The sequence below is a fragment of the Humulus lupulus genome, chromosome 8 (genome assembly GCF_963169125.1).
Source record: "Humulus lupulus chromosome 8, drHumLupu1.1, whole genome shotgun sequence".
NCBI lineage: Eukaryota > Viridiplantae > Streptophyta > Magnoliopsida > Rosales > Cannabaceae > Humulus > Humulus lupulus.
Window position 1 is genome coordinate 57,778,705 of NC_084800.1, and position 23,896 is coordinate 57,802,600.

General features: G+C 34.8%; 2 protein-coding genes across 2 annotated transcripts; both read right to left on the reverse strand.

Moving 5' to 3' along the window:
* Nucleotides 1–7,072: 7,072 nt before the first annotated feature.
* On the reverse strand, nt 7,073–10,775 carry LOC133797377 (uncharacterized). Its single transcript, XM_062235257.1, has 4 exons — nt 10,363–10,775; nt 8,874–9,430; nt 7,857–8,768; nt 7,073–7,681 (listed from the first exon to the last, which is right to left on the reverse strand). The coding sequence occupies exons 1-4, from the start codon at nt 10,543–10,545 to the stop codon at nt 7,387–7,389; spliced, it is 1,947 nt and encodes a 648-aa protein (XP_062091241.1). The 5' UTR covers nt 10,546–10,775; the 3' UTR covers nt 7,073–7,386.
* Nucleotides 10,776–21,238: 10,463 nt separating this feature from the next.
* LOC133795443 (uncharacterized) lies at nt 21,239–21,853 on the reverse strand. The gene has a single exon (XM_062232895.1). The coding sequence runs from the start codon at nt 21,851–21,853 to the stop codon at nt 21,239–21,241; it is 615 nt and encodes a 204-aa protein (XP_062088879.1).
* Between the last annotated feature and the right edge of the window lie 2,043 nt (nt 21,854–23,896).

Consider the following 23,896-nt stretch of genomic DNA (forward strand, 5'->3'; position numbering starts at 1 on the left):
GCATGGAGTGTCGTCAAATCTCACACTCGGTTGTGCGTGGAGGAGTGGTGCGTGGAGGGGCTGAGGTCATATCCTTTTTGCTCTTGTCGAGGTTCTCTTGCAACAAAAGAATTAGAAGAAGAAGAAGAATAGGTAGACATTAAAGGAGAGGTTCACGAAGAAGCTTAGGCAGATCTTCACCTGGGCTCGCAGATGTCATGGGCGGACATTGGAGGAGAACGACAAGGAAGAGCAAATCTAAGTTTTTTGGGCATTTGTTCATCTGAAGTATTTAGAGTTTTTTTTTTTTGGGCATTTGTTAGATTCTTAGTTTTTTCATATTTGTTTAGGCATTTGTTAATAATGTATTGATGCTTAATCTAGATTTGAAGGATGAATTCTAATGAATTTTGTATTTGGGATCAAACCTAGATAGTTTGCAATAAACCCAAAAAGTTTTCTAACCAGCTATAAAAATGGTTCTCAAATCTCATGAACCTTCAAGTTTTCACACCCAATTGAATTTGGCTTTAATTTTTTTTATTTGGTTAGATTAGTTTTAATTTTTGTTTTTGTTTATGCGATTTTAATTTAAGTTTAGGATTATGTGTAATTTTGGGTTTTCTTTATTAAAATTATTTGTACATTTTAATAATTAAAAATATTATTTTTGAATATTTATTTTATTTTAATTTGTTTTTTTATATTGTTAAAGTATTTAATTTATAAAAGTAGGGGTATTTTAGTCATGTTGAAAATTTTTTTTGACCAAAATCTGGTCCAGGGTACTCTTTTGTTCCATTTTGCAAAATGTAGGGTCAAAATTGTCATTTAACAAAACATAGGATCCGATTGGTAACTTTTGCAAAATACAAGGTCCAAAATGGTATTTACCCTTTGTTGACTCTCGATTTGGCCAACGACACGAAGTAAAATATACGACAGAAGATGAGACGACAATTAAGAGTTTAACCTAATGGTAAAGAAGAAAACACCAACGATTTATAGTGGTTCGGCCCCAAAGAATGGTAATGACCTACGTCCACTTAGTGCTATTATTAATATTGAATCTCAAAGCCGTGATCAAAGAAATAGTGTTCTTGAGTTTCACAAACCTTAGGATAATTACAATAAAACGATGGATAATCACACTATAGCTTTCTCTCTCAATACTCAGGAAAAAGATTCAGAGATCAAAAGTCCTTTCCTTGAGGTATTTCATGCATATTTATAGGCTCAAGGAGGGTTACATGGACCAATGGGCCTTAACTTTCCTTAATAACCGCGTATCAAGGTAATAAAGAGGAAATATTCAATGCAATTATTATAGGATTACAATCTTAGAAGTAAATAAATCAAATTACACGACCAGCCTGGTCGTAACTAATAGTTAAGCTTGACGAAGTGATGTGCCTCTAGTCGATAGTCGAACAACACTTCCGCCACGTGTAGACCACGTGTGAAAAATCCTTGCCACGTCATCAGAAGCCATTTTTTGGGTAAACACCCTTCTAATAAAATCAAAAAATAGATAAATGAATAAGGATAATAAGAAACAAAATTGCCAAAATGTTTAAAAACTGGAAAAATACCAAACTTGGAACCACACAAACCGTACAAACCACAAATTCTCTATGAGAGAATAGAGAAGGTAAGAGGTTCCACCATTAACAAACAATTATCCATAATAATTCATAATAAACTGAAACAGTAATGGAAGACAACAAACCATAGTTTCCACAATCATCAATCAATAATTAAAATTTCCCCGAAATCTCATCTCGACATTGCAATTGCATCAAAACAATGACAAAACCTCAAAATTATAATCTCTGGTAATCACAGTTAGTTAGCTGTCTTAACAGTTAGTTAAGTTTTGAAACATGTAATTAGTTTTCTATTATGAATCAGAGTGGTGGTTACATTAGTTGTAACAACTTTGCTCTTCTATTTGTAATTCTTTAGCTCTATAAATAATAACTGAGACACTAAGAAGATTGCTAAGTTCAATAGCAATTCTTCATATTCTTTCATCTTTGATTTCTGGTTTCATAAACTTGTTCATGGTATCAAGAGCCTAGACTAACGTTGATATGGCTTCCTCTGCTCCTACCTCTTCAACCGATCAGCCATCTGCTCCTTCGTAAGTGACGACGACCTCCTCTCTTTCCTTGTTCGATCCCACCTCGGTTCCTCCTCCGACGGTGATGGTTCAAGCTTTATAGGCGGCAACCTCAGGCCCGATAGCCAATCCAATGGCGTTTCACAATTAGAACCCATTCTCAAACTATTTTACTTCATCTCTTACGATTAAACTTGATCAATCTAACTTTTTTGCTTGGAAATCTCAGGTTGTTCCTACTGTAATAGGTCACGATCTCGATGCTCTCCTCTTCATTAATGATACTCCACCTCAATTACTGGTTACTGGAGACCCAAATTCGGAGTATACTCAGTTGAAAAGAAAGGATTAACTTGTTTTCTATGACAGAAGGAATTCTTGCATTTGTTGCTACATACACCATCTCTGCTTTCTGTATGGCGTGCTCTTGAACATAAGTTTTCCAATCAATCCAAGGCTCGATTGCTACAGCTGAATGGCCAATTAACTAATATTTAGAAAGGTAATCTGTCGATTTCTGATTATGTTGATAAGATTAAACTGATTTGTGATAATCTTGCTAGTGCTGGCTGTTGTGTTGCTGATGAAGATCTAGTTTTACAACTCCTCAATGGTCTTGGACCCGAGTTTGATCAGGTGGTCTGGTATCACTTCTTGTGGTGATTCCTTGAATCTTGAATCCATCCAAGCTTTACTCATGGCCCATGAAAGTAGTCTGGAATGACATCATACTATGGCAGATCTCTCCAACAAGATGGCTGCAAATCTGACATATGGACCTTCAAGAAATGGCTCCTCTGGTGGGTACAAGAACAACTCCACTTATGGTAGACCACATCTCTATGACCCCACTACAAGATCCTATGGTAGAGGGTTCTCTCGTGGTCCTACTCCCCCCACCAAACCAATTTGTTAAATGTGCTTGAAATTTGGCCATACACCTGCCGCGTGTCACTACCATTTTGACAAAGCTTTTATCACTCCAAAAGTTGATAGCAATCAACCTCGGGCATATCTCACTGAGCAATAACTGGATCATGATCCTCATGCCTATGTTGCATCTTCAGTACCCAATTTTGGTGATGGTGGTGGAAGGTATGCGGACATAGAAGCTACAAATCATATTGTCTATGGAATGGAGCATTTGGATTCGGCAGTCCCTTATAATGGCCATGAAACTCTACCTGTTGGAAATGGTAAGAAACTCTTAATCTCCCATGTTGGTAAATCCACTGTTTCTTCCTCTTCTTCATCTCCCTTACAATTAAACTTTGTTCTAAAAGTCCTTGCTGCTAAAACTCTTGTTAGTGTGTCTAAACTAACCAAAGACAACGATGTGTTTCTTGAGTTTCACAAATCATGTTGTTTTGTTAAGGACAAACAATTGAGGAGTGTCTTGCTCAAAGGGAGAGTTAGAGATGGGTTGTACATGTTTGGAGAGGATCTTAAAAGTCCACAAAGTCATTCATTGGAGTACAATCTAGCAACTCGGTCAAATCCCAAGTCAGATTCATGTTTTCAATCCACTTCAGTTCATGAGTCTTGTATTGATTCTAGTTGTTTATAGAATTGTAAACATTCTATTTCCCCCATTCAGATTGTAATCATTATGTGATTAATAAAGAACAAAGTTTCATTTCTTGTCTTAATCTCAATGCGAGACTTTACTCTTGTTCAACCCATCAAGATGTAAACATATGGCATAATAAACTTGGGCATCCCTCTAGAGTGTTAAGCAAAATATTGTCTAGTATTCCTAATTTTGGGTCTATAAAGATTCTAAAATTTTGTGATGCTTGTCAGCAAAGAAAGAGTCATAAATTACCATTTCCATTGTCTTCAAGTAGAGCCCATCAATCCCTAGAACTTATTCATACAGATCTATGGGGACCAGCTTATGTTTCATCTGAAGAAGGTTGCAAATATTATGTCCACGTTATAGATGATTATACCAGATTTACTTGAGTATTTCCTTTGGTGCTCAAATCTCAAGTTTTTGATGTATTCATTCAGTTTAAAAGCTTAGTTGAGAAACAATTTGGCTTGCCCATAAAGAGCATCCAAGTTGTTTGGGGATGTGAATATAGAGTATTTGAAATATACTTGAGGGATCAAGGGATAACATTCCAGCACCCAAGCCCAAGAACACATGAACAGAATGGTAGGGCCGAACGGAAACATAGGCATATTACAAAAACAGGCCTCACTCTTCTTGCTCAGTCGGGTCTTGATCTTGTCTATTGGTGGCATGCTTTTCAATGTGCTGTTTATTCCACAATAGGCTACCAACTCCGGTCCTTGATGATATCAATTCTTATGAATGCCTCTTTGGTAAACAACCTGATTATAAATTTCTCAAGCCTTTTTAGTGCATTTGTTTCCCTCATTTGCATCCATACAACAATCATAAGCTGAGATTTCGGTTTGAGCAATGGATTTTCTTGGGTTACTCACCACAACACAAGGGATACCTTTGTGAAAATGCAACTGGAAAGAAAAATGTGGTATTCAATGAAAACAGGTTTTCCACATCTTCATCTCAGTGCATCTCTCAGGTACAACATTCTTTTTCCTCTACTCTTCCTGCTGCTCACTTTCACACAATACCATTTTTCTCAGCCACTAATGTTGATAATGTTGTTGTTGAAAATGGTGGTACCATGTTGCCCACTGCTGCACAAGAAGTGCCTCTTCTAGCCTCACATCCCACGCCAAATGAGCATATTGCAGTAGATTTGGTTCATGATGCTCCTGATATAGCAGCCAATATGTCCTCTAATAATGACTTTGCCCCTACAGCTTCCTCTACATACTGTAGCTGCTATCGACACTGAAATACAGTCCCAACATCCTCTAGAAGCTGCTCCAAGTTGCATTCATCCCATGACCACTCATTCACAGAGAGGAATTTACAAACCAAAGGCTTTTCATGCGACAATCCATCTCCATCTTCTTCTGGAGTCTTTGCTTCCACCTAAACCATCTTCTACGCGTGCTGCCTTAAAAGATCCACATTGGCTTGCTTTTATGCAAGGGGAGTATGATGCATTGCTAAAACAAGGAACTTGGTTCTTAATTCCTTACAATCCCAATATGAATCTAATTGGGAATAAGTGGATTTTCAAAGTAAAGTTGAAGGCATATGACACCTTAGACAGATTCAAGTCCCATCTTGTACCCAAAGGGTACTTACAAACTCCGCCCATAGAATATTATAAGGACACCTTTAGCCCAGTTGTCAAACCAGCCACAGCACGCACTGTTCTTACACCTGTTGTATCTTCGAATTGGGATGTCAAACAGTTGAATGTTAGCAATGCTTTCCTCAATGGCAACCTAAACGAATTGGTGTATATGCAACAACCACAAGGATTTATCGATCCCTTCAAGCCCACCTATGTTTGCAAGTTACACAAGGCTCTCTATGGGTTGAAACAAGCTCCAAGAGCTTGGAATGAAAAGCTCAAACAAACTCTTTTTTGGTGGGGCTTCCAAATATGACAGCTCCCTGTTTATGGTTTGGGTTCTCAGTTGGTTCTTCTACTTGTGTATGTCGATGACATCCTAGTTACAAGGCCGAATTAACCTCTCATAAACAAACTCATTTCAGATTTGAATGCTTCATTTTCCTTAAAGGATTTGGGCTCACCACACTACTTTCTTGGCATTGAGATTCATAGGAATCAAGCTGGGATGCATTTGTCTCAAAAAAAATACATCACTGACCTGCTTGTTAAGCTACATTTTGAAGGTGTCAAACCATGTTCTACTCCTACTAGTTATCACTTTGTATAGAAGTACTTTGGGTGCTCTTCAATATCTCACACTAACCAGACCCGGTGTAGCCTTTATCATAAACAAGCTAAGCCAATTTATTCATTCTCCAATTGTTACTCATTGGGAAGCTTGCAAAAGGTTACTCCGATATTTAAAAGGAACAATTTAAGAAGGCTTGCTTATTCGACCTGCCACCTCAATGACTTTACATGGGTACTCGGATGCTGATTGGGCGAGCTGCCTGGATGAAAGACGCTCAATTGGAGGCTATGCAATGTTTCTTGGTGGAAATCTCATCTCTTGGTCGGCCAAAAAGCAACAAGTAGTTGCTAGGTCTAGCACTGAAAGTGAGTTCCGAGCATTGGCTAATGCAGCAACAAAAATTCGTTGGTTAGTCTTTTTACTGACTGAGTTGCAAGTTCCAATGGCTGACTGTCCAATTTTATGGGTTGACAATCAAGGTGTTGCTGCTCTGGTTGCTAATCCTGTGTTCACGCACGTTGCAAGCACATTGAGATCGATCTTCATTTTGTTAGAGACCAAATCCTAGCTCAACAACTTTCAGTTCACTATGTTCCATCGGTGGATCAAATATCAATTATTCTCACTAAGTCTCTTCCTGTGGATCGGTTTCTGTATCTCAAATCCAAACTCAGAGTGGTCTCAACCTCTTTTCGTTTGAAGGGGAATGATAACCAGAGTTAGTTGTCTTAACAGTTAGTTAAGTGTCTTAACATGTAATTAGTTTTCTGGCATGAGTTGGAGTGGTGGTTACATTAGTTGTAACAACTTTGCTCTTCTCTATGTAATCCATTAGTTCTATATTCTATAAATATGAGCTGAGACATGCAATTCTTCAGATTCTTTCATCTTTGATTTCTGGTTTCATAAACTTGTTCAATCCCCAAAACTAGATATATAATACATTAGCAAATTTATTCCAAAATTAAATAATTTAGTAAAAGATTACCTTGTTTTTCCCAAAAGCCCCATTTAAGATCTGATTGAGACTCAGAAAAATTAGTACTATTATGTAAATATAGACAAAGAAAATGGACCCATACAACTTTCCCGGCAAAAACAAAAAAAAAAAAGAAAAAGAGGCAAACGACATGTCGTTTTATTGGGCATAAGTTGCAACCCTGTAAATGAGCCACGCGTTTTTGTCGATCTAAAATATTTCAAGTCTTCCCAAACACATAAATTATACTTTATATTTACTGTATATATATAATTTGGTAGTCAAGTTCTAAAATATTATCAAAACTTCACATCGTAAAAGTAAATACGAAAGCATGTATTTATTATTATCAAAACCGAAACAATTATATAACTGATTTTGTGAGTTAGACCTGTAGAGCAAAAAGTTAAAACAAGTGCAATGGGGGCAGCTATCTCCTCAGCAGTAAGCCTTCCAAATTCACATCCACTAGCTAAAACAGATTTGGTGAAAGAAAGCATATTTGAAAGCCTCAAAATTTCTACAATGCTTTCAAACAAGCCCTGCCTCAATGTTCTTCATTCCCTTGGCCATGGCCGTTCATTTGGTTATCCCCATCCTCACCTGCTCCATTTACATCCCCATAATGAACCCATGGTAGCATTGATTCAAACAAGACAGCTAATGCATTCCGATTCGCAACATTACGCGGTGGAGCATGTAGACCCTCAATAGCATTGGCAGCATGGCCCTCATTATGCATGCCTTCCATCATCCTCGGGTCAACCATGAAAGGTTGAAGATTTTCAGGTGGAAGAGTTGGCGTTGAGTGAGAGAAATCTGAAACCAACAAGTGGCGATACCTAGCAAACAAGAAGCATCATATCATTCTCACTTGTAACTAAAATTGAATGGCATACCCTTTCATTTAGAAATCAGCAACAAAGTAGATATAGAACTTAGTAGCTTAATTAAATAAGGTGACAACCAAAGCAAAAAGAAAATTAAGCGCCAATAAAAATAAATTTGAATACTCACTCGTTCTTCTCTGACGAAAATGCTTCCTTTCTGACACAAGTCCAATCCTTAGCTTCACTGCTATCCCTTTTAAGGGTTTCAACAACCTGTTGTGCAGCATCTCTTAACAATTTTTGCAGATCTGGGAGCCTCCAAATAAGATAATTAGTCTCCACATATATTTTGATCAGGTGATCCAAGGATGGGATTCCCACTTCTTCTGCTCGGAATAATGCATCCTTAACAATAACTGCCCATGCCTGGTCCTTCAAAGGCACTTTTTCTATCAATTTCTTCAAGACTGAGGGGTGAAGCATCAAAGCCTGCTTCATAAGATCAGTTGAACTAGACTTTGCAGTAAGAGCATGAGTGCCTTCCTCTGACTCCTGTTTCTCCAGATAAAATCGGCATACAGCAAGGGAATATGAGAAATTTGGAAACAACCATAATGAGTTATCACTTTGATAGTCTTCTGAGAACCGCTCAAGCCATGCATACTCCTCTGCTCTCAATGACAAGTAGTCAATATAGAACTTGGCCCCCATCGGATCATCAGAATCCAGAGAAAGCAAAAACTTGCAAACTTCCAAAGCAGACCGATGACAACCACGCTTATCCATATTCTTCATGTGAGCAAAAAGTGTTGTAAATAGAGGTCTGTTTTTCTCATCATTGAATTTCACTTGGCAATTATCCTGAAAGGGGGTGAACAGTGGATGCCATGCACATTCCAGTGCATACAGACACTTTGAAATAGATTCCGCTGACATTTGCTGCTCACCAGCAAACTTAAAGTAATCTGCCATTGTTAGAAGGGAATCCAAATGATAAGGGTTGTACAATAAAATACTTGCAATGCCATTGAGATCATGAATAGCTTTAGCAGCTTCAAAGGCACTCTGAGCTTGAGCATAGGATGATGAGTGCACATATCTACAATATATTATAAAAGTATGCAACACCGAAAGGGTCTCAGGAGAAAGAAACAACTAAAAGACAAAAGAGAAGACACAACAAGGAAGCAAAAGATGATATTACCTAAAGTAGTGGTATCCTTCTTTTACTTCAAGAAATTCCATGGAGAAAGAACCATCCCACCTAGGCCAATGTTCTGATGCAGTTACAAGAACCGTCTTTCTAGGAATATAACCTCCACGCCGTCCACCACGTACCTGTCTTGAACTGCCAGTGCCAGTTTGATTACTTTTCTCAAATGATTTTACAACTTTAGAGCCAAATATTCTTCGAAGCTCATTTTCAGCATTCAGATACTTTGGATCTACTTGTAAAACTGAGGCTGCAGGTGGTTTAGCCAAGCTATCACGAAGCCTTATATTCACTGCTTTCGCTTTTTCAGGAGCATGCAGCTTCCCAGAAGTGTTAACATCTAGACTTAAAGCTTCTAGAATGGCATCCAAGGGCTTCCCATCTTTATGTGTACTTTCAGAAGAACCCTCCTTGTTTTTCTTCTTTTTCTTTTTCTTTGATTTGTTGCTGGATCTTGAGACAGAATTGCTGGTACCTTTAAGTTCAGGAGGATCTTGTTTTTCATCAGCCCTGACCAAAATTTCTTCCGAAGTTTCCAACTCATCATCCTGGAAGCCCAAATGAAAATTAAAAAACTTAAGTGAACATCACTAACACCAAAACATGATATCAGATCATCTAAAAAATAAAACCGTGATCAGCATAAGCTGAGGAAATTTTCAGCAATCCAGTGTTCTATTCTTCTACCACTTAAAGGCTACACTTAAAGTTCCGCACTATATGGATCATAGTTACCAATATCTTGGTTCGAAAACAATATCAGCACATTGCACCCTAAAGGGCATAGAGTACCATGAGAAGGACCGTTTTGATGTCATAGAAGCATAAGAAGGCACCAACTAACTTTTAAACAAGGTTTCCTTCTAATAACAAATGGTTTTGAAATATCCATCAAGAACAATCGTAAAAGAAATTACAATATTGAATTTCAAACAGACATAGTACCACCCTATAAAGATAATTGGAGACTAAGTACAAACAATTAGAACACAAAAAACATTTATGACAAAATCAAATGAAGTATACGCATGTCTAAGATTCCGAGAGTAGATTCTTAAGTTGAGTTCCAAAATCAGTAATATTCTTATATGGAATTGACAGCTAGAACATTTCCAATTGTAAGAAGCATGGACTTAATAAGAACCCAACTATCAGTTAAGTGGGCTGTACATTTTCTATTAGAAACATATACAAGTGCAACCACAGAACGACACATATCAAATCGAATCAAACTATTGGTTTTGTTATCACAAAAATTAGATACCTAGACATAGATGTCAAACACGAGAATAGAAAACAGCAATTACTTCATCATATATAGGTCTAAACAACTTTCTTCAAAGTTGGAAAAGAATAATAGTTAGGAACTTCAAAGTTGAACTGGGCAGTGAGCAGACACTACAACAACTGATTGTTGTACAAATGAAAATAAATTTACTACCAAAAAAAGAAGAAAAGAAAAGGCCTGAGGGACTCCAACCTGGTCGCTGACATGGTCATCATCGTTGAGAAGGTCGAATGGATTTATTGAAGAACCCGAATTGAGCTGTTCTTCCTCTTCTTCTTCTTCATCGCCATCATTTTCATCTTTAAGATGAGGGTCCTTTTGAGGCTGCAGTAGTTCTTGCTCCTTTAAATACTTCTTGAACAGTCGAGCCGACATCGCCGAAATCCAAAATCGATACAATGCCCAAAATTGATTGCAGTCGAATTAAGATTAGGTCCTTACGTGTTCGAATGCTCAACTCACAGATAAATCAGAGGGAATGAAACCCTAACGTTAAGAATTGAGAGTTTGGGGCTTCGTTCTTGCTTCTTGGTCAATTGTTCAATCGATACGATATCGAAGGAAACGACGCTACGACAAGGCCTTGGTGAAGACAGCACTACTCTTACTGCATCCTAGGCTTAGCGTTCCTTCCTCTCATTTCTCAAAGGTTTATTTCACATTTGGTCCCTTGACTATGTTGGTTGTTACTATTTGGTCCATATAATTGTAACTTTTACAATGTGTTTTGGAATTTAGGATTATTGGTAACTCAGTCCAATTTGAGAAAGAAAACTAGAGAAATATTAAAACAAAAAAATTATCCTCATTCAAAAATTTATTGTATTAAACCCAACATAATGCTAACGCTAATTTTATGATGTTATAAAACAAAATGCCATACTTTATCTCATCTCCTATAGAATTCTATCTCATCTTCTCTTTCAATTTGAAACAAATTAACATTATTGCTTAAAATCAAAATTGTTGTTGTGTTTTGTTAATTATATATATAAATATAAAAAATTATATTTCGAATTTTATAACTTAAATATACAAAAATTATGATTTTTTTAGAAGGTAAGCACATTTCTATTAATAGGTAAATCAAACATAGTCCATTACACGAAAATAACACTCATAGAGTATGATCAACAATAATAAGATTACCAAGCCATTTATAATAAAAAGGAAGAAAACCCCCAACTAGAGGTCCAATAAGCCGCATGATCAACAATAATAGGATTACATAAAAAAAGTGTGAGGTAAACTTGGTTTCCAAACTAAATGAGCATATGTTAGATTTATCTCAATAATGACAATCAACCAAACGTCTTCCAATAAAAATTGGGAAAAAACAAACTCATTATTCAAATAAGAAATAAGGGCAACATGGCAACAACCAACTATGTTCATGAAACTCGACTCAAGAGAACGGTAATTCACGAAGCACAAGGTCAATAAAGATAGAGATCGATGACTCCCCCGAATCTAGAGGCGAAGAGAAGCATGATTGAGATCCCTGCATAAGCAAACTGAGCAACTCGATGAAACATCAACCATCCAATAGGACTCAAAGTTATCCTCCCTCGTCATACAAACTAACCCCCCACTAATCTAGCAGGACAGTGATGAAACTCCACCTTTATTCTATAAATGAAACAAAATACAATAATAAAAAAAAAAACTAAGACACCATAACACAAATAGAGTGAACTCCCAACGCATTCGAACGCGAACATCGACCCATCCCTGAAGTCTCCTACTCTTCCGGTGACAACCACAACCCCCTGAATGTTTTCTCTCGTGACCCACGAGCCTCGATCCCCACCCACGCAAGCTTGAACTAGGCGCCCACACCTCTCAGACGAGAAAAATGCAACCCAGCCAATCAGAACCAATCAGAAACGAGGCCCACGTATAGGAGCTCGGATGCATAGGCCGAAGAAGATTCATGTCCATCAAGATCCAAACAAAACGGGAGACACAAGCCATTAGGAAAGGAAAAGAAACCAGGGCAAATGGGATAGATTCCCAACATGGGAGTACCTATTGTTCAAATAGCAATGCCTCCTGACCAGAGCCACACCCAAACCCTAAAAAGGGTCGGCGAGCCCTCACTACAAGGATTTTGAGTAAATATTACGGTAAGATATTACATATTTTTTAAAGTGCTATAATTGATTTAGCTCTAAAATATACGGAGTGAACTTTTGGCGCCATGTGAATTAGTAATGGCGCCTTTACTTTTCATATTTTTTTATTTTACTCAACACTCTCATTCTCTCTAATCTAAGAGCCCTAAGCCGCCACCCTCTCCTCCTCTCACTCCTATCCATTATTCTTCTTTTTCTTCGTTTCCTGATTCCCCTCAACCTCTTTTCTTTGGTTCTCTCTCTCTCTCTTTGCTACCTCGGGGACTCTCTTTTCTACTCACGCCCTCCTGCTTCGAAACCATCCCCACTTCACTCTCTCTTGGAAGAATAGGTGACGACGCCTGGCGGAGGCATAGGCAAAGGCGAGGTCACGAGTTCGACGCTACGTGGGTCTTCTTCTCCTCAGCACACGACGAAGGCGAGATCTGGTATGTTTCCTCTCAATTTATTTTTGTTGCTGTTGGTTGGTTCATGGTAGTCGAAGGCTTAGTATGGGATATTTTAATTTCTTTATTCTCATTCTCTTAAGTGACCTATCTCATTCTCTCTCTCTCTCGACTTTCTTCTCTCAGCGATGTACCTTTTCTCTTCTCAACCCTATCTCCCTCACATCTATCTAACCTCTCAACTCCATCATTTTTCACATTTCTCTCTTGTAGGTGGCTGGCGCGGGAGACTAGACGGAGGTGGTGACGAGGGCTCGGAGGTGCAGGAGCTTAACGATTTCTGTCTCTGATTTCATCATTACAAGTCCGACAGTGTGCAGGGTCGAGCGTGGGACTGGGCTTGTTGGCGGAGAGCGAGACAGAGGAGGGAGACAATTGGAGTTCAGGTTTCGTCCCTGAAACACCATCAAACACATTCGATAGATTACTAAATGCATAATAATAGGGTACTCTTCCTTGTTGTTACATGTTTCTTAATTACAGTTAGTGAGGAAAACCATTGACATAATTTATGATGAACTATATGTTTAGGCGTTCTCAGTTTTTGTTATTGCCTTTAAGTAACTACTAGTACTAGTCATGGTGTCTTTCCTCTGAACTACACTGATGGTTGAGAAAGAACTTTTTCTTCACATAATAATTATAAAACCATTGTCATTGGTACAGGGGTACTCTAGTGATTGCTTGCTTACTCCATTTGAATATATTAGACCAATTCTATTGGCCCTCAGTTCTATTTTTCATTTAGCATTAATTGCAAATACGATACAAGGAATTTTTCATGTATGAGGTTCAAGTGGTGGAGCTATTGTTTCTCTTTTCTGTTTTTGACGCTCTAACATTGCATATCTTAGTGGCCCTTCAACTTAGTTGCATTTCTGCTTTTGAGCATTTGTATCTTTCATTTCATATGAACATGCTTGTTTTGGTAAAAAAAACTTTGTGAATGTTTAGACATATACATGTCCCTCTCATATTAGTTAAGCTTTTAATTTGTCTCATTCTTGGTTGATGAATACTTAATTCTTACTTTTTGCACTTTCTATTTATAACTTTGGCCACTGTATTAGGACTTAGAAACACTTAATTAGCTTTGATTTCTATCTTTTGCATGGTTGTCGAAGTAAGTACATCTGTGATGCTGAAAGTTTTCTTAATGTTTTCTAGGATGACATTGTTCTTAATTCTTTGTGCAGGCATGCACTTAGACTCTGATCTAGTGATCTTAAGCTTGAAGGCAATTGGAAAACTCAAGGTGAAATATTTTCATACAAGTATGCTTCATTTATAATCATGAAATTCTTTTATGCATATGGTTTATTCACTCTCAGCATTTGAAGAAATGACCTACTGAGTTTGCTCTTACTTTTGATCCCATCTTTATTTTTTTTGAGACTCAAGTTTTTGGCTCAAGAATTTCCACTTAGTTTGGATCAAATTCAAGGTGTTGAGCTTTTATTTCATCTCTATTCAATTAAGAAATTGAGTGACTTCATATTATTTTCATTTGCTGCCTACATATATTTAAGTTAGCTCTTTCATTGAGCTAATTTTAATAAGAAAGTAAGTCAATAAAGAAAATTTTGCTATTATTTGTTCTAAAGTGCATTTTAGTTTTTATATGTGTTAAAAGAACCATAGTTTTGATTGTGTTTTCTAAAGTACTAAAGTACCATTAACTTGATTTAAAATGTATGTTAAAGTGATATTTGATTTATTTTTAATCATTATGTAACAAATTTTCATTACATGACTGGTTATGTTTTATTATTTGACATAATTTTATGTTTTCTTGCATACTGGTTATTTATATTTTCAGCTTTATAATATGTTTGTTTTTTTTTTTGCTAGAACTTTTATAAATAAACCTTATATTTTCACATTATGGTTGTGTCGAGATCCTTTAAGTGAGCTTTAATTTGTTGGTTTTGCTTAAAGATTATTTCTTTGGTTTGTGCTATTGCTTTTGTTTTTAATAATTTATTTTGCTGCAGCTGATGAAGGTAAGCCCTTTCCCCTTTAGTTCAGGTTTATATAATTTTTTGTGTTGGAATTGTTTCTAATTAAGAGAATACAAAGAGAAAAATTAGAGATGTTGTAAGTGTAAGAATATGGTGCTTAATACTTAATGTTTGTGATTTGAGAATATGGATTTAGATTACCTTTTCTTTAGTCCTTTGGTTGGATTTTGTGTATGAAATTTGGATTTTATAGATTTGATTTATGCATATTCTATAATATGATTTTATCAGACTTTTATTCATGTGAAAATATATAATATTGATTGTATGGGTTTTGATCATAAATAATGAGATTTTTGTTTGGTGCTGTCATATTGCTTATATATGTCTCTATCTCTATATTTTTATTCTCTTTGTAATATAGTTAAAACTTTTTTGGTTGGCTGCCTCCAAGAGAAGAGGCAAAATACTTGGTGTGCAAGCAATCTCTCACGAGAGACTCTTACTTTTGTTTGCATTTTGCAAGAGGTATGCCTTTTACCTTTGTTTTAATATTATGCAAATGTTAGAGGAGTTTGAATATCTTAAATATTCATCCATAGCGAAGTAGGTTCTGAGATCATTATTGTGTGCTGCGGTGATAACGGAAGGTTGAGAACTTGTGTGTCTTAGTGAAGTAGGATCTGATAAATTTGTGTGCTGTGGCGAGATAAGGAAGAAAACATGCATGCGTTTTTGAATTAGTTGAATTGATATTGGCAGATGGTCAGATGCTAGTCTAGGGGAAAATGGTGTTTGCTTTTATATAGACTTATCTAGTACAACTATTTTATAATTGAATTGTGTTTGCTTGGTTTGTTTGATGATTGGTACATTAATTAGATTGTTAAAAACATATACTTGTAAATGGTGTAATAATCTTTTTGTATAGATTTTGAGGTCCTTTTCAGTTGTATTGCAAGCAGCTCTGCCTGAGTTGCTTCTCTTTTTAGGGTCCTTTTCCTTCTTAAAGAAACTGAAATATCATTTTGTGTTGGCACTATAACAAAATCGTGTTTTAGAGATGAATTTTTTTTTCGCTTAAGCTTTCTAAATCCTTGCTATATCGAATAGCGATAATGAAATTGTCATTAAACTTCCTCGCTAATACTTTGTCTCTATTGCTGAACTATAGAGAGGAAATTTTAATCACTATTTCATATAATATTAGGTTGAGAAAAGTAGCAAGAAGGGTTTATGATTAGAGAAAAGGCTTTATCCTCGTTTGAAATATAACTTTGATAAAAGAATATACACTTTTTTTATGTGACGACTTCTTTAAAAAAATTCAGAGAAAGAATTGTCAAAAGTACAACATAATTTTGTTCTCTACTTAATTCAAATGAAGTATCTTGTACAAACAAACTATCTCCTATCTTCGTGATGAGGCACACTCAATTTAATTTTCTTTTCCTAAGTATATTGCTGATCATAATCTATGTCAAGAATTTTACTCTGGTTGGTTTCTGAAAATACCAAAACAAAATGTAGACCAAGAACTTGGGACAAGTAGTCTATGATATATTCATAAAAAAAAAGGTTCCAATCAAATAAAAGTCATGAAATTAGCTTGATACTTGTGAGTTTGAGAACTTGGGATGGTAGTGATCCCCATTCATATGTGTATTTATAACCAATAGTCTTTGATAAGATGTATAGGACATATATATCTATTGCATTGAAATGAATGGTCAAGACTATAGAGAAAATTAGCTAGAATGGGTCAAGTGAGGTATAGTCCTTGTGGAATCACATGGTATTGTCTAACCAGTCATCATTATGGATTCAAAGTTCAGATCTGGCTGCCCTAAAATAAAATATCAGTTCATTTTTCTTGGCCCCCAACCCCAACCCCACCAAACAACCTCAGAACATAAAATTTAAAATTTATAATAAGATGTTTTAGGCATGTCTAATATCTGAAGGGACACATTTTCATATCAAAATTAGAGTAGCCATAACCATTTAAAATCATTATCTTCTCTTCCAATCTTATTGATGCATAATAGGATATGTCATTATCTGCTAGAATTCTGCTTATTGAAGGCTTTTTTCATTATTTACAGGCTGTTTTTTGTCAACAAAATGTAGAGATATATTTTTCAATACCAATATCATTTGACTTGCCACAAAAGTCACAGCCTCTTTCTACACAAATAAATCATAGCACTAACAAAATTTGGTAGAAAACAATGTAGATCATACTCTTTACCTTCTCTTTTAAGATACAAGAAATTGTTTGACAAAGTTGTAAATAGAAATTGCTCATTTGAATCTATATCTGAGGAAGAATTATGTCTTGGTGTGATATTTATGTTTTGCTTGCTGTCTTCATCTAAATAAATATATAAATATAATTGAAATTTGTAACGGCCACAAAAGCCTATGAATAAATAAATCATAGCCTAAATGGTTGTGCACAAGTGTTTATTTGTTTCATTTGTTCCGAAGAGTAATTTTTCTACTACTGTTTGTTCTCTTATCACTTTCTTTAAACATTGCTTTGTAAGTATGCTCCTTCTAATTGACCTTTTATTTGATTACTTAGAATTAATCACGAATGCAACGAATGAATGTTGATCATAGAGCCATTTTAGATCCCTGATAAGCCCCTCAAAGAAAAACATTGATTCTAATGAATGTTTTTTTGATATTAGTGGTTCACTAAACATTTCATTACCTGAAAAACTATCTTAAGTAAATTATTTATAACTGTATTAGTTTGTAAATTCTATTATCAAGATAGAGACCAAATAATATACCATGATAAGGATTCTATGTCATATTTTTAAGAAAAAAATTCTAATACATTTTTTCTCTGCAATTTCTTGCCCTTCTTTCCCTGCCCCACCACACCAACTCAGAACAATACAATTGCAATTAGATGTGTTAGGCATGTCCCATATCCACAGGGACACACATTTTCTTATCAAAACTAAAGTAACCCTTGCCTGAATGTTTTCTAGCAGAGTTCACATTTTAAATCAAAGTTCAAGAAGCTTAATAATCTCAACTCAAGTAATTAGGTCATTATTCATTAAAAGGAAATTATTTCATCAAAATATACCATAAGTGAATGAAACAGTACTAGAATTTTTTGGAATATATAACTTTAAGTAAAGTGTAGTAAACTTCGGAAAGTAATGGAAGAGAACGTGAACACACATCTCTCAAAATTAGTGGCTAGATCATTTTCTAAACCATTTTCTTTCAGGGTCATCTAAAGTGAATTTGAAGTCTTTGAAACAAGATTACTTAGAATGGAGAATGTTACAATGTACCTACATTTGGACTACGTTTTTATTTCTTGACGGTGGAAGAGCTGTGCAGGTAATATTCTCCTTTGTGTCTTCTACCTCAACCACTTGAATCATATGGTTGAGGCCTAGTTGTAATCAACAGCTATTCTAGAGCTTGGATGTAAAATCATAATATCCAAATCTGCATTTTAGGTGCAGCCATGTTTTGAACCCTGTGATTGTAGTGGGTCGCAAGTTTCTTGACAAAACAGTCTTCAAGATAACCCATAAATCTAAATACCACCATTCCAATGATTATATCCACATTATTATGCACTCTAAATATTAGTTGACCATTTGTTTAATTTGAGTGCAAGCTTTCTCCCTGGGCCTGTATATAAGTTGAAATTGTATTATGAATTTAGTTGGGAAATTATTTTAGAAGTTCCATGTTTGAGAAACATACAGATTTCTCTTTATAAGTCCTCTTAGAAGTATCATATTAGAATTACTTTAATTTGTAGAGCATTTTTCACAATCTATTTGCATGTATCCACAGGGCACTTTTGGAAAAAATGCTCTAGTTGGATTTGGTTTGACAACTTACACGATGCTTGGATTAGGAGTGGTAATATCTCTTTGAACCTTACCATAATGATTTTGCTTTGGGTATTTGTCTCTATTAGTCTTTGAACAATACTCTACTTATTACAATTTAGCAGCTTAGTTCCTAAAATTTTAATATTTTAGTAATTAAGTCCTTTTTACTAACAAAATTGAATTTTTTACTGAATAAATTAGCAAGAATCATGCAGATTAAGAATTTATCTTTGACTTCTATCGTTGTGCTTAGTTTATGCTTTGTACTCTTTGTGGTGTTTCATATATAATCTCAACAGAACAATACCATCACTCTATTTTGACATTTTAATTTATTTGATTAGTTTATGGAAACTAGGTCTGCATGATTTTGAGAAACCTTTAATTGTCCTTTAGTGAAATCTACAATAAAAATGGCAAATTCATTACTCTTGTTATTTGGAACATTATATTTGATCTAATTCTAGTTCATGTGTCTATGCTATTGGGTTTTCTTTATAAATTAGTTGTTGTATTGTATATGTATATATATTTATATGTTTGGTTGGTGTATCATTTGCATTTTCATTTCATAATCATAAAGTGTTTGAGCTAACTTTTCTAATGAGTATTTTACCAAGCATAAATCTTCAATCTTTTATGCCTATGTGCTGTAGTTAGTGTAATTGCATGACCATCTTATAAAGTCTTAATGAGGTTATTAACTTTCTTTCTTTTTGTACTCTTTTAGTTTACTATTTACTCTAAGTTTAAGCATTAATTTTTAAACTCTTGTGTAGCTAAGCAAATCAACCTCACAACAAAGACAAGTGCACAATGGAATGGATGATGAATTGGAGGGTGGAGCAAGCTTCATGGTTTACTTTTTGTGTATCTTGTTATGTTTCTGTTTTTTACTTTTGAAGCAAAAGATGTGCAAGACTATAGAATTTTATTATGTATGCTTTCAAACTCAAGTTAGAACTAAGAACTTTTGAAGTGGACAGTGTCATGGTTTCAAGTAGTTCGTCTTCAAATGTAAAAATACTCATGGTTTATCATATATATTGAATATTTTAGATTTTTGGATCTATTTAATATTACACTTGTGATTTTTTTAATCAAAATACAATAATAAATTTTTTTACAACAATTAAAAATGCATACTACAAAATAACAAAATGTTATTACTGGGAGAATTTACAATAATTATGGTTGTTTTATATAATATATTATAATTGGGACAAAAAGTTATGATTTATATAATAGAATGAACTAAAAACGTTATAAAATGATCAAATATAACAATTTTCATAACAGTTGGAAAGTGTTATGTATAAAGTATAAGATTAAACTTCAAATTTATAATCAAATACTCTAACTAAATGTTATTATTTGAATATTATAACAACTAAAAATGTGTTATTGAATAGTTTAAGATAACATCGAGCATAACATTTGAATACTGTTATAGAAAATACAGGACTTTTAATAACAGTGGCTATGTTAGCGTTTTCAGAAGTGTTATCAATACTCCCGGTTAGCAATTTTTAAGTGTTCTGAATACTGTTTTTTCTTGTAGTGCTTGGCTGTTGGCAAACAGGAAGGTTGGTTATGACTAAGAAGATGAGAGAAAACTAGGGTTTTCTCAAGAGAAATGGCACATTCAAAATATAATTTACAAAAATTATGAATTATTTCTTAACTTATATATTTATATGGAAATCTAAGAGCATATATTTGAAAACTATTAAAGAAAGTGATAAAAATATTAAAAAAAATGTTATTTCTAGAAAAATAATTAAATGGTAAATAAAATTATAACTTGTGCCTCATTTTTTTTGCTTCATATTGTATTTCAGTTATGTATTTTTTATTTAAGTATTATTGTTACTATTATTTTAATGTTTAAAATAAACTAAAATAACAAATATGTATAATACCAAATTTACTAATAAAATTGAAATTCAAATAATATTGTAAGTATAAAAATTTTAAAAATCCAAACATATATTTTTGTATTTTTTTCTTTTTATCAAATGTAATATTTATTTTCACTTAATATAAATTATTTATTAAATAAATATAATATTTTTTAACTAATTAAAAGAATTATTATAGCAATATGGTAATTAATTATTTTGAAATACTTAATTGTCAAGGATTAATAAAAGAGTTTTAAAAAAGAGACAAATATTATTGGGAATATAATTTTTAGTGTGGAATTAGTGTAATGGGTTGTAGAATAAAAAGTAAATTGGTTGTGAAAAATGATAATATTTTAGGTTAAATTGCACAAGTTTGAAATAATAAATTTGAGATGACATAAATAAGAGGTATAGAGAATGATTTGATACTATAATTTTAATAATAAAATAGTTTAAATATTGAATTTTTAGCTTAAAAACGATATTTGAACCTACATAATTATGCATACCAATTTGATTATCAATTTTTAAATATATTTAAAACAAAGTTAAACAACAATTACTTAACCATAAACATAAATACTAAATTCATAAAACATATAAAATGTAATAGATATTAGATACATATTCACGGTGATTATATTTTTAGTGAAAATATATATATTTTTTTATCAAAAAAGAAAATTAATTCATCAACCAAACTGAATCATACAAAAGGGATCAAGAGACGACCCTCAGAACTTACAAAGATTTTACAAAATCAAACATTTGTCTTTCTTTAGTAGATAGGTGCCTAGAATTTACATTAAGAATTCTAGCTTTGACTGCTTGCCAAATCAGATTATCTATTTTATAGACAGTGAAACAACTATCATTAAAACAACAAGTATTTCTATTATACCAGATATAATAGGTACAAGCAGCAAGAGAAGCAGCCACTATATGATGAATCCAGTCCGACTTCCATTTAGACAGCCAAGCAATCCAGTTCTCATAATTTCCAGGCCAAGAAACCCCTCCAAGCCAACCTGAAATCAACTGTAATACATTTCTAGAGAAGATGTAGTCAAAGAAAAGATGACCACGGCTCTCCTCAGCAAGGCCACAAACTGGACAGTGAACATTAACTACTGGTATGTGATGAGCAACCAGTAAGTCCCGAGTAAGCAAGTGAAGGTTAACAGCCTGCCACAGAATAAATCTATGCTTAGGCACCGAAAGCTTACACCAAACTGGTTTAGCATAAACAACTCTCTCATTCATCAGGCACTGATTATACCAGGATCCCAACTGAAACTTTCCTTTAATCACTGCAGCCTGCAAGTCAGATTTCGAGATGGACTGACAGAAGGACATCATTTTCCTCCAGTACCAGCTGGAATCAGCCTTAGGACTATAACCCCAAATGCTAACTCCTTTCAGATATACACAGTTGTAAAATCCTTTATTGGCATATTTGACAATATTAACAAAATTAATTAAAGAAGAATTTTCGAAATAGGTAGTTTCCTGTTTTAGTGTAATGTGTTTTCTATAATCAGATTATTCTATATATGTTAATAAAATAAATATATAATTTCCTATAAAAGAATATCTTTTCTTGAAATTTGTTTATATAGAAATTATTGGTATTTATTTTTTGATCTGATTTGTTTGTCTAAAAACCGTGTACAGCTTGCAGAGATAATGTATATTTTGTTTCCTTATTTATTTAAGGAAACTGGGTTTAAAAACTGTCCAGGTTCAATGAATCTGTTTGAACGGATTGCCAGTCTGTTTGAACAGATTCTGACTTTCCTGTTTGGGAAGATTTTCCATTTATTGGCTGATTGGTTTCTGATTTGTTTTCCATGACCTAAAGGGATTCTAAAAAGTATATAATCATCCTTAGGTCGCTGGTTTTTGATCATCTCTCTTGGTGTATTATTTTCCAAATATTTTTCAAGTTTTAGAGAGACTTTTTATTATGTGAAGAACTTGAGTCCAACAAGTTCCTAGTGGTTTATTACAGTGTACTTCTGTATTGTTTTCTTTGTGTTAATTGTGCAGGTTGAACACACTTGGACTTTGTTCATCAAGCTTCGGGAGAAGTCTTGTTCGTGAGACACTTTTCGGGAGGAAAAGCGCAAGTGTTATGATTTGAAGGGAGTTTTGATTAGGAGTTTAGATTACAACAGTTGCGACAAATTCAAGAGGGAGTCTTTATTTGTATAAGTCAATTTGGTTTTGTAATCGTTTAGATATTCTTCTAATAAATTTCATTCTCTGGGCGTGTCCCTGTAACGTCCTGGATAGCCAAGACCGTTACACTGTGTACTTATAAAGGTGCAAGACTTGCTAATCAAGTCATTAATTTGAAAACGTGTCACTAAACATGTAAAAGCTAAGGTTAAAAAGGTTTTGGTCTCAAAAGACTCATTTCATATATTTAAACTGTAGTAAACATGGGATCCCATATGGAAACAAAGTTGGAACAAGTTTACAGACTCCCAAAAATACATGAATATCAACTAGCCATATTAAGGCAAAACAGACAGTCTTTAGGTTCCATGTCCTTGCTTAGATCTCAACCGTGGCGGCCGAGCACCTGGCTATGTACATTTAGCTCGCTGAGCTCTCCAATTAGGGCTGATCTAATTTGCCCCTGCCTTTACCTGCACCACGTAGCACCCGTGAGTCAAGGCCTAGCAAGAAAACATCATAAACAACTCAAAAAATAATAACAGACAAATAGTTCAATATGCATGTATTCCCATCAGATAATCCTCAACAGGTATTCAACATATACAATCCAATTCAAGATACATTCTACCACATATAATACTCATATCACATAATATTCAGGGCCGACGACTTAGGCCGCACCCTCTGTTTGACCCACTGACTCCGGCCCGCTTAAACCGAGCTCAGTGCATAATAAGCTGTCCTCGGCTACCAGTGGCCGAGCCGCGCCCTGTGCGCTAGTGTAACCCTTGGCACACCCTTGCATGGCATAATACCATATTTTCAAGCATTTACAATAGGGAGCCCTTAGTCCCGTCACATATATTCAACCAGGTGCAGTTTTCTTACCTTTAGTCTGTGCAGTTATTGAATTACGAGCAATGCCTCTCAAGCACGATCCGTTCCCGAGCCTAAGTCTTTATCACCTAGTCACAACCAAAGTATAGGGTTCCATTAATACTCCAATATAGGTTTCCAATTACAAGACTAACTCCCGAGATTCCAAATTCCACCAAGCACGGTGGTGAAACCAAACCCGAGCACACTGGACCACCTTCCCGTGCCTAAAACTCTCAAAAACTCATGTGTGCAACCAAGGGCTGCGGCCCCTGAAGCCTAGCTGCGGCCCTTCCCCAAAACAGAGCCAACACCCACGCTGAACCACACACGCGCCGC

Excerpts from the sequence above, each read along its gene's own strand:
- LOC133797377 (XM_062235257.1), bottom strand. The coding sequence starts at position 10,545 with ATGTCGGCTCGACTGTTCAAGAAGTATTTAAAGGAGCAAGAACTACTG. Across the intron at positions 9,431-10,362 it reads ATGACCATGTCAGCGACCAG|GATGATGAGTTGGAAACTTC; the intron begins GTTGGAGTCCCT and ends TTGGGCTTCCAG. Across the intron at positions 8,769-8,873 it reads GAAGGATACCACTACTTTAG|ATATGTGCACTCATCATCCT; the intron begins GTAATATCATCT and ends AATATATTGTAG.
- LOC133795443 (XM_062232895.1), bottom strand. The coding sequence starts at position 21,853 with ATGTCCTTCTGTCAGTCCATCTCGAAATCTGACTTGCAGGCTGCAGTG.